The sequence below is a fragment of the Pediculus humanus genome, genomic scaffold (genome assembly GCF_000006295.1).
Source record: "Pediculus humanus corporis 1103172107761 genomic scaffold, whole genome shotgun sequence".
Classification (NCBI taxonomy): Eukaryota; Metazoa; Arthropoda; class Insecta; order Psocodea; family Pediculidae; genus Pediculus; species Pediculus humanus.
The window spans coordinates 718,417-737,320 of record NW_002987359.1 but is presented as its reverse complement, the minus strand read 5'-3'; the positions used below and the strand labels follow the sequence as shown (position 1 = coordinate 737,320).

At 23.8% G+C, this 18,904-nt stretch overlaps 4 protein-coding genes across 4 annotated transcripts; 1 reads left to right on the top strand and 3 right to left on the bottom strand.

Moving 5' to 3' along the window:
* Window positions 1-193: 193 nt before the first annotated feature.
* On the bottom strand, window positions 194-1,018 carry Phum_PHUM351660 (uncharacterized protein; the record flags this gene model as incomplete). The annotated part of the gene is made up of 2 exons (XM_002427848.1): window positions 194-199; window positions 422-1,018. The coding sequence occupies 2 exons, from the start codon at window positions 1,016-1,018 to the stop codon at window positions 194-196; spliced, it is 603 nt and encodes a 200-aa protein (XP_002427893.1).
* Window positions 1,019-8,751: 7,733 nt separating this feature from the next.
* Phum_PHUM351650 (uncharacterized protein) lies at window positions 8,752-10,297 on the top strand (the record flags this gene model as incomplete). Its single annotated transcript, XM_002427847.1, has 3 exons — window positions 8,752-9,096; window positions 9,598-9,902; window positions 10,048-10,297. 3 exons carry the CDS (start codon window positions 8,752-8,754, stop codon window positions 10,295-10,297), a joined length of 900 nt encoding a protein of 299 aa, XP_002427892.1.
* A 495-nt stretch (window positions 10,298-10,792) lies between these two features.
* Window positions 10,793-14,120, bottom strand: Phum_PHUM351640 (protein croquemort, putative; the record flags this gene model as incomplete). The annotated part of the gene is made up of 8 exons (XM_002427846.1): window positions 10,793-11,054; window positions 11,142-11,215; window positions 11,305-11,596; window positions 11,900-12,114; window positions 12,200-12,406; window positions 13,057-13,198; window positions 13,581-13,741; window positions 14,001-14,120. 8 exons carry the CDS (start codon window positions 14,118-14,120, stop codon window positions 10,793-10,795), a joined length of 1,473 nt encoding a protein of 490 aa, XP_002427891.1.
* A 2,228-nt stretch (window positions 14,121-16,348) lies between these two features.
* Phum_PHUM351630 (protein croquemort, putative) lies at window positions 16,349-18,481 on the bottom strand (the record flags this gene model as incomplete). Its single annotated transcript, XM_002427845.1, has 4 exons — window positions 16,349-16,624; window positions 17,023-17,311; window positions 17,564-17,982; window positions 18,062-18,481. The coding sequence occupies 4 exons, from the start codon at window positions 18,479-18,481 to the stop codon at window positions 16,349-16,351; spliced, it is 1,404 nt and encodes a 467-aa protein (XP_002427890.1).
* Between the last annotated feature and the right edge of the window lie 423 nt (window positions 18,482-18,904).

The following is an 18,904-nucleotide window of genomic DNA, read 5'->3' as shown; positions in this document are numbered from 1 at the left end:
AAAAAAAAAAAAAAAAATTAATTCTACATAGAGAAGTAACAAAATTTCGTTTCGTTTTTCACTGAAACGAATTTTTTTGTTTTCTATTATTGTTTTCATTTATAGGTAAATAACTGAATATTTTGACGGAAACAAAGAGTTTAAAAAACAACAACAAAAAAAAAGGGGGGGGCCATAAACTCAATTAGTTGTATCATTTCTAAAATTAAAAATGTTCTCGTTTTCAATGTAAATTGAAAAAACTTTATCATAACCAATTAATATTACAAATAACAAGTAAAAAAAAAATATATATATATCTATATAAATAACCGTAAAAATAAATATACATTTCCCATGAAAATAATTTTAAAATTTAAAAAAAAAAAAAAGGGAAAATTGTTACGTAACAACAGGAGAAAAAATAAATAAAAAAACTTACCCATGAACTCGTGGTTGTGATGTCTTTTGTTACATGGTCTCTATTGCCTTCAAAGGTAATACTGTTTTCATATACTTTAACAACGGGTAAATGAACGTTTGTATTTTTTTTTTTATCCGTGTTAGATATGAGGTTTTGACTATTATTAACACTACCGAAATTAATCATTTCCGTCGTTCTGTTTTTAGATCCGACAGCTACGTAAGTTAATTTGTCTTTTTTATCGATAACTAAATTAGGTATTGTAACATGCCACGAATCAAAAGGGTTAGACGTCGTCATTTTCACTTTATTCAACTCGCGATCTATTTGATTGTCTAACCGGTTCACAATTTTATCGAGTATGGGATACCTACTCTGCTTTGAAACGTGACTTCTGCTGTACAACCGATCCAAATAACACCTATAATGTTTTTTGTGGAGCATATGATTTTTATGTCTAAAATGTACGCTGTTGTAATTTAGTTTACCGCTTCCCGGTTGACTGTTGTACTTTTGCTCGTTACTTATTCTTAAAACTGTAGCTCTTGAATCAATGAAAACCGAAGATTGAAGTATAATTAAAAATAATAATATCGAAACGCTTTTGAAGTGCATTTTAGTCTTTTTTTTTTTTTTTTTTTTTATTGTTAAAGTTGATAAAAGTTCTCTTGGAATAAACAAAAAAATAATGTCATAGTATTTTTTCTACCTTACTCCAGTTTCCACTCTTTCACCTGCCGTCACGCCAATGTGTTGCACAATTTTTTTTTTATAAAATTTTTTCATTTTTGCTGATTACAAGGATAACAAACACCGGAACGTTCACGGTACCTAAAAATAAAATTAATTTAAAAAAAATTATTATCCGTGAGATTTCATTCGAGAACTTGAGAAATAAATAAAATTTATATTTATCAATTCTTATAGTAAATTACGTGAACCGCCATTAAAAAAAAGACTTTATGTCAATTAAATAAATAATCGATGAAAGAACAATTGAAATATTAACACAAGTAGAGTTTCTATGTTTGTATTATTTTTTTTTTTTCTTCATCACGTACACGTTTTGTTTAAATTACTTTTTTTTACAAAATATTTTTGAAATTTTAAAAAAATTATCAAGTCAATACATTTGAATTTAAATTAGTGTTAACAAACTGAATCTGTAAAAGACAAATGACAAAAAAAAAAAATGCGCATTTAAAATTTTCGTGAAATTTTACCTTTTTGTTGGAAATTATATTCGGTTATGATTTTTGTAATTTCATTTCAATATTTACAATAAATGAGACGGAAACACCCCCCCCCTCAATTTTTAATTTTATAATAAAGCGAGAAAAAAGTACTCGAAACTAAAAATCAAAAAAAAATAAAGCAAGAACCCTGATCTAAAATTATAATATTGAATATGGCATTCTTGTTTCTTTTTAAATAAAGATTAGTTTGTTGTTAAGTCATTTATTGACAAAGAAAAAAGAAAAGAAAAGAAAAATTATAATAGGGATGTTACAATAATAATAAAAAATTTATTTTTTCGATAGGTATTCATTTTTTTTTTTGACTTCTTAAGACTCAACGAGATTAGTAAGGTGTGCCACGAAATATTTTCAAATGGTTGATTTCATTATTTTAATAAAAACTAACTATGTATATATATATATATATATATATATATATATATATATATATATATATATTATTATTATTATTAAGGCTTTAAAATTTTCACGGATCGAAGAATTGAATAAAAAAAAAAGAAAAATAAAACTCTTTAATTAAGTTAAAATATTTATATAAAATCCATTTTTTTTTTTTTTTTTTTTGATTTCTATTAAACTAACTATTAAGTACTTTTTTTTTCAATTTCTCCACGTGAAAAACATAAACTCGCAAGAAATAAGTATATAATTGTTAACATTTTCGTATTATATAGAGAGAGGTAAAGAGAAAAAATAATAATAATAATAATAGTAATAACATTGTGATTGATTTTTTTTTTTTTTTTTTTTGGAAAGGGGCAAACAAAACCAACCTTAATCCCGGAAGTTAAAATTAAATATTTAGAATATATATATATATATATATATATATATCAGCTGTACGTCAATAATGTTTCGTAATATTATGGTTTTATGCCAAGACCGAAATAATAATTATAATTCAAATTTACGACTTTTTTTTTAGTGCTAACTTAAAATTGAAGTAACTAATTCTGTCTGGTAATTTTTTTTTTTTTTTTTTTTAACGACAATTTTAGATTTCAAAAAAATTTTTTTTTTGAAATTAATATTTAATTGAAAAAAAAAATAAATAAATAAATAAATTTAATTCGTGTGTATCAACAGAAGCACTAAAAATAACATTAAATTTATTTTTTTGAAACACATAAATTTAGTTTTTTAAATTTAAATTAAACACACGTGCGCGCGCACACGCACACGCACACACACACACACATTTATTTTATTTAATTATCCGGAAGATTCAAAAAAAAAAAAAAAAAAAAAAAAGTTTTTCTTTTTTATTAGTTAATATTTTCCGCGAAAATAATTTGATTTGAATTGTAATGGGTATTTGAGGTATAAAAACATTTGTACAATGAAATTTCGGTACATTTTAATCGTGCCTTATTATTTCACGCACACACACACACACACACACATTTTGAATCCCATTCATTGTTGAATGAGTATTCACGGGTAATAAATTTTAATTTCTCATTCATTTGTGTGCAAAATTTAAAAAAAAAAAAAAAACATTATTTTAATTTAATATTTTATTTTTTTTTTTTTTTTTGCTATCACCCGAACTTACATATAATCAGTTTTCAAGGTTCAAAAAATTAGGTAACATATTTTATGATCATTTATTTACGTGAAATGTACTAGATACTCGCAAATGACAATTACGGAAAAAAATATTCGAATGAACTCAAATTTTTGTCCGATTTGAAAATTTATTTATTTTCGGTCGTAGCACATTTAAACTCGTACACGAGTATATTTATGTAAAACGAAAATAATATTTAATTTTTTCTTATTAATATACTCCTAGTTTAATTAAATAAAAATTGAGTCAGAAATTTATAGTTCACCTAAGGTCAATTATAAGAATTAAAATACTTAACTAATAATATCTATTAGAAAAATATTATTCAAGTATTATTAAAAAAAAAATAATATTTTTTCATTTTATTTAAACATGACTATTAAGAAAAATAAAAATAAAACGTTGTCGTTGTGACGAAACAAAAAAATATTAGCTGTAACATAAGAAAAGAAAAGAAAAGAAAAAAAATAAAATGGAGGAGGAAGAAATAAAATGTTTCTTTATTAAATTCAAATCCGTATTTTTAAAATCTCTTATAGTTTTTTTTTTTTTTTCGAATCTATTTTTAAAATTGTAATTTTCTTCTTTAAAACAATATAATTGATTTTAATGATTCGTAATAAAAATAGACTCGAAAAAGAAAAAAACGTTACATGTATAAATATATATATATATATATGTGTGCAAGTGCGTGTGAAACGTGTACGTATGGATCATGTATTTGAACTAAAAAAAAATAATAATAATAATAAACAATTTATTTGATTGACAAATCAATTATAATAATTGTTAAGACCCACTTGTTTTCTTTTAATTTTTTTTTTTATATATCGAATCTCATTTATTTTAAACGCGTGATAAAAATAATCCAAAATCCGCGACACACGAGTCGTTATAAACGAGTCGTTTTTTTACTTATCTCGATTTCAATTTATATATATATATATTTGTATTACTTACCAGATCATTTACGACATAACAATTTACAAATAATTACATTAACATTCGAAAGGAAAACACACAATGTTACGGTAACTTAAAAAAAACTAACATATTCGAATTTTATTTTTCGGTTAATAATAATAATAAAACACAAACGATGATGATAATAAGCAGTTACGATGAAAGAAAAAAAAGAAAAAAAAAAAAAAAACGTGATCCGCGGAATTATTGACACGTTATAAAATGATTATTACTATTATTATTATTATTCTCCAGTACGTTTTCTTTAAACTGGACTCCGAGAACTGAGATCGAAAACAAACAGCCACAGCCGCAGTCTGCTCGTGGTGAATAAAGTTCGTGCATTTTCTATGATGCATTTATTTATTTTTTTTTATTATTAAATTTGTATTTAACCGGTTATATAGTGACAAGTAAAAATATCAAGTGTGCAAAAACTCTTTTTTATCTAACGTCGCATCGTACGTGCCAAGCAATGAACTTAAGTTGGCGCTCAAAATACTACATTCCTTTACAGAAAAAACTCGCATCCAACAATAAATTTTTATATTTGCCTTTTTTTTTTTTTCTTTTTTTCTCTTCTTCTTTCCATTGTTAAGAATAATGATAATAACAATAAAAATAATAATAATAATAATGGTAATAATTATATACATTTCGTACAATTGAAAAAAAAACGCTTATTATTATTTAATACTTTGTTTTTTCTTTTTAAAAAAAAAAAAAAAATTTTAAGTTTGTGAAATTATATTGTACTTAACCATAGTCGTCCGTATTCTTTTCAACTTTTTCAATATATAAGTAAAATTTTAAAAGAAAGACAAAAAAAAAAAAAAAAAAAAAACTTTTGATAAATAAAAAGAGATAGACTTACATAGACCTATACAGGCTGTAGTTTCAAAAGCAAAAAAAAAATATATTATCTCATTTATAATCAATAATTATACAAATTATTTATGTAAATATTTATATTTTAAGAAAACTCTGAAAAATATTAATAATTACTCGATCAACAATGATAATATTATAAATCGAAATTATTTCAAAAATATCTAACCGAAAATGATTAATAAATAAAACATTATTATTATTATTATTATTATCCAATCCTGCCTAATTCTAAATAGAAAAAAAAAGAAAAAATAAATACTTGACATTTTAAAATATTATTACTGAAATTAATATTGCTAAAAGGCATTTACCTACATTAGTAGGTAACTGAGACTGAATCATAAAAAAAAAAAAAAAATGATGCACATAAAACCTTAAAATAAAATAAAGAAAATATTTAATAAAATAAAATAATAATAATAATACTACAACACGCTCACGCATGCACGCGCACACACACAAACGATCTTTGTCTATACCTTTGTGCTTGGCCAACATTTTTTTTTTTTTTTTTATGATCGAATATTTTTTTTTTTTTCTTCGAATACGGAAGTTTTTTCATTTTTTTTTGGGTCACTGGTTAATATTTTTTATATATTAATAATTTATTCTATATATGCCAACAATATGACTTATGCGGGGGTGATTTTTTTTTTTTTTTTTTTTTTTTTGTAAAGGTAATTCAATTCATTTCCAGTTCACGTGATCTCATATATATGTGTAACATAATATACATGTAGAAAAGAAAATAATAATGATAAGAAAAAGAATGAATTCATTCATTCTCCATCCCTTTTTACACAAAGATATAATTTTTTTTTTTTTTTTTTTTAAACAATCTTAATTCATTTGATAAATGAAATTAATTTTTTTCAATGGAAAAATTAAAAAATTACGCGACGAGGTACTTTTAAATATTAAATAAAATATTATTTAATAATAATAATAATAATAATAATAATAATAATAATAATAAATAACAAAAAATTTTAAATGAATTACTTTTTTTTGAATTCACTAAAAGTAATTGTTTGTAAGAAAATATATACATATTATGTAATAAAATATGGCGTGGAAAAAAAAAAAAAAATGTCGTACGTCGTCGTTTGACGTAACAAACTAGGATTTCGCTGTAAAAGAAAAAAAAAAAAAAAAACCATATTATTATTGTTTTGCATTTGAATTTTTTTTTTTTTTGTAAAATAAGTAATAAAGTTTTTATTATTATTATTATTATTTGTTATGATAATTCACGCGAGGAGTCAGTTAATTAAAATAATTTTAAAATTAGGTTCATAGAGATCGTCGTAAATTTTCTCTTGGTAATTTAAAGTAATTAATTAAAATGGTTTTTTACTTAAATAAAAACTCGGACACCATGTTTTTTTTTTTTTTTTGTGTTGAATTTCGTGTAGGAAACTCGTAAAAGATCAATAAAAAAAAAAAATTTTTTTTTTTTTATTACGTTCCCTGAAAAATGATTACATTTATCAGAACCAACATTTAAAAAAAAAAATAATAATAATAATTGCATATAAGGGGATACGTATTAATTTTAAAAAATTAAATCTTTTTTTTTACATTTTACATTTTATTTTTGTTAAAAATAAAATTTTCCCACAGACTATTTGTTCCATATACAAATTTATATTAAAAAATATTCTCATTTAAAAAAAAAAAATTTTTTTAACTTAAATAACATTAATCACGGTATTTATTTTTACTTTTACTTATTTAAATTTTTTTTTTTTTTTTTATTTTAGTAGTATAAAGTTGAAAAGAAATTAAAAATCGACTTTCATCATTTTACTTTTTTTTTTTTTTTTTTTTTTTTGTAGAAATAATTTACAATAAGTTGTTAAAAAAGAAATTTTTTTTTTTAATCATAAATCTCACCTTGAAAAATAAATATTTTCTATTGTTATACAATAAAAAAAATTTTTTTTTTTTTTTTTTTTTTCTATAAATTTTAAAAATAAAAAAAATAAAAAATTTTTGATTTCAAAAAGCTTAAGGCTAATTAATTAATTAAAAATTTTAAAAAATTAGGGTCAACTTATTTGAGTATTTCAAATTTTAAAAAAAATTCTCTTTCAAGTTTATTCAAAATTTATCATGGGAAGAGGTCATTGAACTTTATAACATGCAAATATGTATATACGTATATATACATGTATATATACCCGCGTATATATATATATATATATATATATATATATATATATATATATATATATATATATATTTTTTTTGGAGAGGGAAGACAATATAAATGTGTGCATACATGCATGCATCCTGAATTAAAATAAATCGTGCCAAAAACCAAAAATTTTTTTTTAGGCTAATTAAAGTAAATGTTGAAACGTTTTTCAATTGAGTATGATTTGTTTTTTTTTTTTTGAAGAATATATATATATTATTTTGCTTCGTGGATTGTAAATGAATTTTATTTTGAAAAAAAAAAGAAGAAAATTTTAGTGTAAATTACTCGCGTATATTTATTGTATTTTTTTTTTTTTTTTTTTTTGACTTTTCGTAAATAATAAAATGCTTTATGATAATGGTATATTTTAAAATGTGTTCGAAAGGTATCGTATTGTTATCCTGTATTTGTGTATCATGTGTTATAATACATTATCATTATTAATTTTTTTTTGAATCTTTAGAAGAAAAAATCCGAACAGGGGTTTAGTCACATTTTTTGCAAGATTTTCTATTATAAAATCCTTCATTATTCTATTGATCACGCATTTTTTCAAAAAATATATTTTTTAAATACCTTATTCCATGGAATTTGTCACGAATTTCTTTTTTTAAATAATAGTTATTGAATTTTGCTCTTTTCATTACCATTATTAATTTTGTGCAAATGAAATTTTTAAGGTACGCCTGTATAAATTTTAACTAAAAATGTTTTACATTCTTAATCTTTTTGTTAAATGATTAAAAAAAAAAAAAAACAAAAAAACAAAAAAAATTTATTTTACTTTTTTTTAGAGGCAATATAATTAAATCATTGTCATTGATTTCAAATGAAGTAATCAGAAGATTATTTATTCTTTAAAAAAAAAAAAACATTTTTGATATGAGAAAATTTTTTAGAAATCAAATAAATTTTTTTTTTCCTTTTTGGAATTTTTATTCCAGTCCGTTTTGAAAAAAAAAAAAAAAAAAAAATTGATGACAATCACATATAAAAAATATCAGAAACAATAAACACAATGAACATGTGCATTAAACAAAAAAAAAAAAGAAAAATCTGATGGTAACATCCTCTACAGTCGATATTAGTAATTAAAAATGTTAAGGTTAATACAATTGTGTATATTTGGTTTTTTTTTTCTGGTTATGTAACAATGTTAATTGAAATTTAAGTTGTTCTAAACATTTTTTTTTTTTATTTTTTCTGACAATAGGTATAAATGATTTTCAATTAAAATTTAGGTACAATAATAGTTATATTAAAATGAAAACTTTTAAGATTAATATTATTATTAAATTATTTAGTAAGTCAATGAATTTGATAAGAAAAATATAATTAATGTTTTAGCCATTTATGCATTTTATTATTATTTTTCATTTTTTATTTTAAAGTTAATTATTAAAAAATAATTTTTCCAGTGTTATTTTGTATAATTTTTGAATTCGGGAAGTGTACGGATAATATGATTCCCACCGTTGCCGAGTTCTTCCCGGAAATCAATGGAAATTTAAACAAAGTTGTTTGGGCTCATGCCGTCAACAATCAGACGGCTTTAAGTTCAGCCTTAAAGGATTCTAAAATAATGATGTTGGAAGCTGATGTGATTTTAGGATCTAGAACAGGACAAGACGGACTTCAGCCCGTGATGGGACATCCTCCGACAACTGTATCCGATCTTACATTGTTAGAATTCTTGGAAGCAGTGATAAAATTTCAATCCGAACACAAAAAGGGAGTCAAATTGGATTTCAAGACAACAGAAAGTTTTAATGCTTCATGGAGCGCGATTGACTTAATTAAATCAAAGGTTTTATAGTTTTTTTTTCATTCATTTACTCTTTTTTTTTTAAAACTTTAAAAAAAAAAAAAAAAAACAAAATTATTGTATGTGTCATGTTTTATATTTTAATTTTAAATTATTTTACTAATTATGACAAAAACTTACAGTTTACAGTTCATAATGGGAAATGATAATAATATTTTTAATACAAAAATTACATGATATACTCATAATATCAAAATGTAGGATTCAAATCATGAAAATTCATTATCATAAAAAAAAAAAAAAAACAAATAAATTCAAATTAAGTAGTTTTCGAATGGTGAAAAGGACTTTAAATATTTTTAATTAAAAGGTTATCATTTATTCACCTCATTTTGCATTTTGAGACAGGTAAACACTTTGACAAACCTATTTGACTATTGACTCAATTAATTTTTTAGAAAAATTTCACTTTTGTACATAGTTTTTTTTTTGTTTTTCATAAAAATTGTTTATATTTAAACTAATAATGATGTTTCTTTTCAGATTACATTTCCATTCTTTTTAAATGCAGACATTTTGTCTGGACCTATTGACAGTACAATAAAACCTGTGGATCCAGACATATTCTTATCTCTATCATCGAAAAAATTTCCTTCAAGCACACTTTCACTTGGGTGGACTACAAGATATGGACCTGGAATGGAAGGAAGTTATTCACAAGAGCAATTAAATGAAATGTTATTAATATTAAAAAAAAATAATATTCAACAACCTGTTACACTTTGTGTACGCGCCGGCATCGCAGCCAATACTTTTGAAATAAAAACATTGATGGATAAAATAAATGAGTAAGTATTTCAATTTTTTTGTATTAAAATTCCAAAAAAATTTAAAACAATTAATTAACAATTAAAAAATTTTATTTTGCTTTAACCAATAACATGATAATGACACTGTTTTATTGTTTTAAAACATAACACAACTCATTTTCAGTTATCAACAATCCAATTTCACAACTCTTACAATATGGATGAGCACAAATTCTGATCCGGTTAATGTGACAAATTTAAGGGATTTTATACTTTATGTAGGGCCAAGTAGGACATTTTTAGATCTTCCAAAGTTTATTCTTGATAAATTGTCCTTAGATAACGATAGTTCGACCTCCATTAACACAACACAAAAAGCTTTACATACCTTCTTCGTCTGTATGTATAATAACATTTTGAATTTTTTTTTTTAGCGGTTTAAGTTAATAATACAAATCATGACTTATTAAAATTTATTACAATTACATTAGCTTTCTTCTTTTCTTCTCTTTCTCTCTCTCTCTCTCTCTCTTTTTTCTTTTTTAAAAAAATACTTTGCAAAAAAGGAATCAATGTGTTTTTTTTTTTTTTTTTTTTCAAATTTATTAATTTAATTTATATTGTGTGTTGTAAGTTAAAAATTCATATTTAAAAACTCGGTTTGCCCGTTTGCTATAAATATGATTTTATAGTTACCAGTTTTTGTATTTTTACAAACGAAACTTATCCAATCATTTATTATCGTAACTGCCATTCACTCTGGTCGTTAAATATCTGTTTCAAGTAATTTCACCGATTTGATTTTTGGACTCTCAGGTATATTTTTATTATTTATTATTGAGAAGTTGTACTTTTTTAAGTACGTCTCATAATTTTTATGATTTTTATTTTCGTTTCTAAATAATAAAAAAAAATTATTTGATTATCATTTAGTTTGAACGGTTTTCCGAAAACAATGTTGTCAACCTGTGCTTGATCAAATTCAATTCCTTTCGGGTTTGCCTCGATTTCCGACAACTGAATAAAAAAATGGATAATATTCCTAGAAAAATCAATGTTATTGACACAGCAAAAATAGCTTTGGGTAATATGAGTAAAAGTTGAATTTCAACAAGTCTTTCTGAGGGAACTATAACTTTTTGATCTAACCAAAAAACAGGAAATATTACTTGTTGAACACCGTCTAGAAGCCTGAAATTAAAAAATATTTAATTAGTGTAATTTTTATTTTTTTGATAATTTAATAATGATGATATTAAAATATAAACATTGGCTCACGCTATGAAAGGGTTTGGTTTCACAAGAACATTTATTTGAATGCGTGCAGCAATTTCAAGAGGTATCCCGTAAGTCTGAAAAAAAAAAAAAACAAAAAAAAAAATTTTTTTTAAACCTCTACTAAAAAAAAATAATTTTTTTTTTTTTTTTTTTTTAAACCCACCGGTTCCAAGGCTACGTAATTTTCATGTTTACTCTTGTTCGGTTTTAGTCCGTTTACGGCAGATAAATATGCCTTGTCTGCTCTGTAGAAATGCGGATACGATGTAAAAACAGGAGCTCCATACCGGCACGTGCTAATGTTCAATACCCCAGATGGAAGACATTGACCATTGCAAAAACATTCATTTCCGGTCACATTTGTACCGTTATCAAATAAATTTGAATCTGCCACGTATTTAAATCCGTTCACATCACTGATTCTTACTTCGTGCGAATACTTATATTGTATGTATCTGCATTGTACATATAAAAAAGGAAAAAAAAAAGGTAGACATTTTTATATTATTATTAGGTATTAAAAAATCATTTAATTTTAAAAGTTTCTTTGGGTTTTTATTCTATTACATATTTGGTTTAAATAGCGAAACGTGAATGCGTAATTTCATGCTTTAAATAATAAATTATTTAAATTAATATTAAAACGTCTAAAAATATACGAGAAAAAAATATTTTCTTAACGTTTTTTTTTTTTTTTAAAAAAAAGAATGTTAATAATTTTTTACTTAACGTAAATACGGGTTTTAAAGCATTCGCACCTACATAAGTCTGGTGAAAACAAATATATGTCGGTATTTTTTTTTATTTTCCACGGCCAAAATTCTCCTCCAGAACCTTTTACTTCTCCGCAACTTCCTTCGTAAAATTCAGTATGATTTTTATAATTCCATAAAGTCACAGAACCAAAATATTCCATTCCGTTTTCACCTGTTTGCACGGTATACACTCCGTCGAAAGTTTGAGATCCGTTTCTCTGAAAATGTTTTTTTTTTTTTTGTTTTTTACTCACCAAATTATTTAAAATTAAATTAAAATGTTTTTTAAAATGAATTTTAAACCTTGTAAAACCATCCAAACTTGTCGTATGGAACCTTTGAAGATGTCGTTGGCCAACCTCGACCGGCGGTTAGTAAAGGATCAAAATATCCCTCGAATAAAAATTCAGAAACTGTTTTTTTGACAAATATGTTCTGGGTGCTAGCTATCATCATACTTAAGGCTAATCTACCTAGCGATGGCATAGGTTTTACCATGTTTGCCGCCATCTGAAAATAATATTGTCGTAACGTAACAGACGCAATGTGTCAAAGTTCCAATGTAAGAGAATCCATCTGGAAAATTCGTTTCAATATGAATGAAAATAAATTTTGAACGTGTTTTAACATGAATTCAAATATTTCTTTTTTTATATTGAAGGTCGCATAAAATTTTTCATTTTTTCCCCCTCAGCTTATTTATACCACGGTGTATTTTTAATTTAAATAAGTTAAGACTTACGACGGATATTTTACTATTTTTTTTTTTTTTTTTTAAATTAGGGTTCTTTTTGTATAATAAATTTAATATCAGACAAAAAAGACGTGAGATAGTCAACATTTAAAATAATTTAATGTTGTTAGTCTCGATGAGTAAAAACATATTTCTGATATTTTTATTTATTAATGGTGTAACAGATCCCTTAAAAAATTATTAAATAATTGTATCGGGGAGGGGAAAAAAAAAACAAATTTACTTAGGTATAAGACGAAAAAAAAATTTTAAATTAATTTTTCCGTCAAACTGATTGAAATTTTTACTTTTCTCTTAAACTTTAAAATAGCCGTATTTTAATTTTTTCCGGCGATATTAAAGCCAGAATAAAAAAATTTAATAAAATTATTAACGTTTGATATGTAGGTTAGTAATAAATTCTTACAAGAGCTATAACATTTATGGTGGTAATCTTGTCGCTGAGACTACCTTTTGATCCATTCTTGTCAAAGTACCATCTGCGGATTCGTCTATAAGTTACGGTACCGTTTTTATTCCAAGTTATGTTCACCTTTTCAATTTTTTCCCTGAAATTAAAAATTTAAAAAAAAAAAAATCATTTAAGATATTAAACTAAATTAAAATTGTTAATTATTTTATAGAGGTAACCCCGCGTATAATTATTTATATGTAAAAGATCCTCCCCCTCGTTCAGTTGTTGTTAATTAACCGTTATTCGTAGACGTGAAATTTCACCGCTTCCGGTTCCGTATTTAAATTTTTTTTTTCTTCCTGTCGATAAATTGAGTTTTGTCAAGTTAGAATAATGAAATGTCGATTTATTGATTTTAAAATTTATTAGGAGAAAATAACGTAACTAAAGTATACTTCAAAAAACTAATTTAATTAACCACGTGACGATTTTTGTGACGTACAAAAAAAAAAAAAAATAAAAAAAATAAAACTTACCAAAATTTGTAGGGCCCAACTTCCTCAAACTGGGGTTTGTAGGAAGCATTTTTTAAATTTGTGGGATTCGTCCAATTAAAAAAATAATATTGAACATAAATTGGTACTCTTGATTCAACCCAAGGATCGTAGGTTTTAGAAGTTTCTGATAGTTTGAATTTCTGTTAATTACAATCAATGTATTTTATTAAATTTTGCTTTTTTTATTTTACAACTTATCTTATAGGGTATAACTTAACTTATTTGACTTATGTCTTATTGGACTATTTATTAAATTAATAATAATAATAATAATAATAATAATAATAATAATAATAATAATAATAATCAGCAACAACAAAATTTACATAAATTTTTATTAATAAAATTTTTTTTTTGCGTTGACTAAATGAAAAAAATGAAAAAATGAATTTCACTTACCTCTGATGCAATTTTTTCTTGTATGTTTTCCCAAAATACTAAAAGAAATAAACCCAATAGAATGGAAAACATTCCAGCGAGAAAATAATTTCTATTCATTCTTATATTATCTCCACACATTTTTTACTGTGAAAATTACGTTTAAAAAATATTTTTTTTTTTTTTAAACAAAAAAAAGCTAATTTAATTTTCCAGCGTTCTTTCGATTCTTCTATGTATGTTATCCAATAGTTTTTATACACATGCAAATATATGTGAAAATTAATTAAATTATAAATACGTATATATCCAGAGGAAAGATAAAATAATTATTAAAAAAAATTTTTTAAATGAAATTTAATTTTATAACGTTTATTAATTAAATTTTTTTAAAATAATATAACATTAATTTTTAATTTAAACGCGAAAACATTATTATTATTATTATTACCCGCTATATAACAAAATAATATATATATTTATATATATATAAATGTACATACACATTTATTTATTCATTCGCACGGAGTATTTTATGTTAGTTTATTAAAAAATAAACTGAACTTAATAAGATTGCGTAACGCTTAATAAAGTAATTACAGCAAATTTTTACATTGAAAATTTTACATTTACATTGATTGCTTTTTAAATAAACATTCAATAATTTTTTTTTTTTTTTTATTGACCTTTAGGACATTCAAAACATCTCAGGGATAATAAGTTTACATATTAGTTTTTTTTTTTTTTTTTTTTTTTTTAAACTTATGTCTGTAGCGTGCATTTAAAAGTATAGTGCAGTTCATATGCATACATGTATATATATATATATATATACGCATATTATACTTATTTATATACTAACATACATATGAATTTAAAAAAAAAGTATTGTTATTATTCATAACTTTAATTTTCAGTTTGGAAAATGCTTTTATATGAATTTTTTTTTTTTTATTACGTGAACTTTTATTACACCAGGTATATTTTTTACATATATTAAACTTTAACGGAGTGTTTTTGTTATTTATTTTATTGCAAATCTCGGATTTTCCTAAGTTTTCAAATAAATTACTTATCGAGGAGATGATAAGTTCTTTGCCGAGCCCTTGAATTATTTTTAATCGAATATAAATTTATGATAGCCTTTGATCTATTTTTTTTTTTTTTTTTTTTTTTTTTTTTGTAATAACGCCATCCACGTCTAAACTCGCCGTCAAAATTTTCTTTATGAAAAAGTTACCGAATAGATAAAGATTTTACCAAGTCATTGAATCAACATAAAAATATTAATATAAAAAAAAAAAAAAATGAGTGTCACACGAGGATATTAATAAAAATAATTTAATTTAGGAAAGCCCCGAATAATGGCACATTGTGAATATTTAGAAAGGCACAATGATATTCGTAAATATTTTCACTGGAATACGAGCCCATCGTCAATATGGAACGGAAACGCTTGAAAAAGAATAATACGAATACATTCCATGCGAATTCATGCATAATTCAGTACGACCGACAGACGATATACACAGACGAAACTGTGCCAGCCAACAAACCGGATATCCTGTCGAGGCATAATTCCGAGAAGTGGTGGAAAACTAACTGAAGTATCCGTACCGAAATATAGTATAGTTCAATGTAGGCCTTTGGAGTTAGCAATGGCAACGAAATAATTCAAAGCATTATGGGAAAAAGCATTGGGAGCCTTGTCGCTATCATTAAAAGACAATTTGAAAGGGATTTTCAAGATTTAATTAAAACTAAAAATAATAATGATGATAAAAAAATTTTTTTTTTTTTTTAGTTACGAATATCAATTATTCTTGTATAGAAAAGGCATTTTTGTATAAATCTAATAATTTTTAAATACCGAAACATTATTCAACTCAATTTAAGTCAAACGTAATCTCGTAGGGAACCTCTCCAGGTTTTATTAAAGTTAGACCAATGTTCTTTATTTAAAAAAAAAAAAAAAAGCTACCCGATAATAATAATTATTCTATCTTAAATTACCGTCGACCGACATGAAATATAATTTCGCAAATAAATTAAAGATACTTGGCGTCTATAAATTTATATAATTAAAATTTACTATATAAATTAACTTTAGAATATTTTCGATACGATTTTTTCTCGACTACTTTTTTGTCCAGTTTCAGATAAAAAAAAAAAAAAGTTTCAATTCTAAATATTTTTTTTTTTTTTAAAATATTTTACAGAACATTTTATTAATTTTCCTGAAGTCTTTCAAATACGAGATTTTTCCAAACAAATATTTTATAAAAAAAATATTAAAATTTTAAAGTAAATTATTGCTTTATTTTACATACCTTTGAACTTGCCTTGACTAAAAAATGGATGCACGTGTATCATGTTTTTTTAAAACTTATATACATCATTCTGATTATTGCCATTAAAAATCCAAACAAGGATATGGTAAAACCCATTCCGTAGCCTAAATTTTTCGAAAATTGCAAAGCTTTTCCCATTGATACCAATTTTTCAGGAAGTTCTATTTTTTGCCTAAACCACATCATAGGCAAATAAATTTTTGGTAAATTAAAAAACATTGAAAACAAGGGTAGAGATTCAAGCAAGATATTTATTTGAAATTGAGCTCTTACATCTAACGGTAGTCCAGTTAACTGAAAAAAAAAAAAAAAACTTACATGAATATGTGAAAATAATTTGAAAATTTTCATTTAAATGGATTTTTTTTTTTTTTTTGCAACAAACAGGTTTATATTATTTAAATGTGCTTTTAAAAAAACAGTAAAAGAAAACATCTTGATATTTAAAACAAATTAAATTTGTTCAGGTACATAAGTTCCAAATATTGATTTTAAGTATCTAAAATTATAATTGATTTATCAAATATCATTTATCAGAATTGAAATTTAATTTTTTCAAGTATTTAAATTTTTTTTTAACGTTAATAAAACTGACTCTTTAAAGTGTAATAAAAAAAATGCCTTTAACCACTCTAAAATTTTGAATTAATAGAACAGAATTGACAAATGAAAAATTATTTGAATAAACCTACTGGATTAATAATCATGTAAAGTTCATGTTTGCTTTTGTTGGGACTTAACCCAGTCACTGAATTCACATAAGATGAATCAGCTAGATAAAAATGTGGGAAAGACAGGAATACAGGTGCTCCTTTACATAATGTTTCATTTCTTACTCCACTTGGACTACATTCTTCACTGCAGTAACATTTAGAATTTGGAAATGAACTCCCATTATCGAAAACATTTTCATTCCCTGTATAATAATATCCTTCCAAATCACTGATCACAGTTGTGCCAGATTTAGTTAATGATACTGGACTAAAATAGAAATAAAAAAAAAAAAAAACATTTCTTTCATCTATTATTTTTATGAATCGAAATAATATTGAGTAAATTGAATATTTTGATGTGACATTTTTTTTTTTAACATAAATAAGTTCTGAAAGTGTGGTACTCGTATAAAAATATCAAAATTTTATTGATTAGTAAAAAATTGCTTGTTTTAAAATGTTTTGGGTATATATATATTTAATGATTGAGTATTCAGTTTTTGAAAGATTCAAATCTAACCTGCAAAAATCAGAAATAAAAAGATTTAAATCTCCTTGTGAATTATTCAAAGGAGGAAACAGTTCGCTTGTTGACCCTTGTACAATACCACAATTTCCATCAAAAAATTTAGTTTGATGTTCATTGTTCCATTTATTAATCACACCAAGGTTGTGTATATCATCACTCCCTGTTTTTACATTAAATAGGCCATCATAAGTTGATGATTCATTTCTCCCATAAAACCAACCAAATTTATCATATGGACTTAATTTAGGATTTATTTTATTAATAAAATTTAACAAACTATCGTTGATTCCTTCAAATAACCACTGCTTTGCTGGCTTTTGTATTATTAATCCTTCCTTGTATTTATATATTAAAAAATTTATCAATTCTTTTTTTAAAATATTTAAGTTAGAAGCTTTTTTTGCTATGGTCTAAAAATTAATAAGAAAAACAATAAATAAGCTTTGGAATCAATTGATTTGTTTTATATATAGACAATAATAGACTTACATAAACTACAACATTGAGGTTGGTTATTGGAACTAAGAGATCAACTGATTTTTCAGGTATAAAATACCACGTTCTCTTCTGATTGTAGGTTACAGTATTATCATCGTTCCATGAAATATTTAATTTTTCATGAATTTCTTGGAAAACAAAAGGTCCTACCTCTGAAAAATCAGGTTTTATTGTTTTATTTTTTAAAAATTCCTCAGAGTTAGTCCAGTTGAATAAATAAATTTCCAGAAATAGAGGCATAGGTGTTTTTATCCATAGTTTATACGATTCAGAGTCCGGATTTAAAACTAAAACTTTTTCCCAAAAACTATTAAAAACTATAGGCCACAATAAAACAAGAATAACACCGCTAAGAAAAAAAAATATTCCTGTTCCAAGAACATAATAGGATTTTCTATCGATAGTTATCATTTTTAAACTAAACCACTCTTTACTCTTTGCCGTAATTTACGAAATAACAATTTGAACTTTGATAGATGAATCATTAAATAAATTTCAAAAAAGTAATAAAAAATAAATAAAAATAAAAAACCAGTTGACAAAAAACACCGTTATAATTAGTATTTTAATTTAAATATTAAGTTTAAGTATTTGTTTGATTGTTTAGGTTTTCACCATTACATCGAAAATAAAAAACCGTAAAATTTTTTTTTTAAATGAATAGCATCACTAAAATTAAAACTTAAAATATTAAATACTTTATTTAAAAGGGTTTATTTCATAAGTAAAATTCGGTAAAAACAAGTAAAGTGACATTTTGATTTTTGAAAAACAAAAAGTGTCGTTATCATTATTGCCACGAATAATCGGTTTCGCCATTTTACGTTTCCGTTA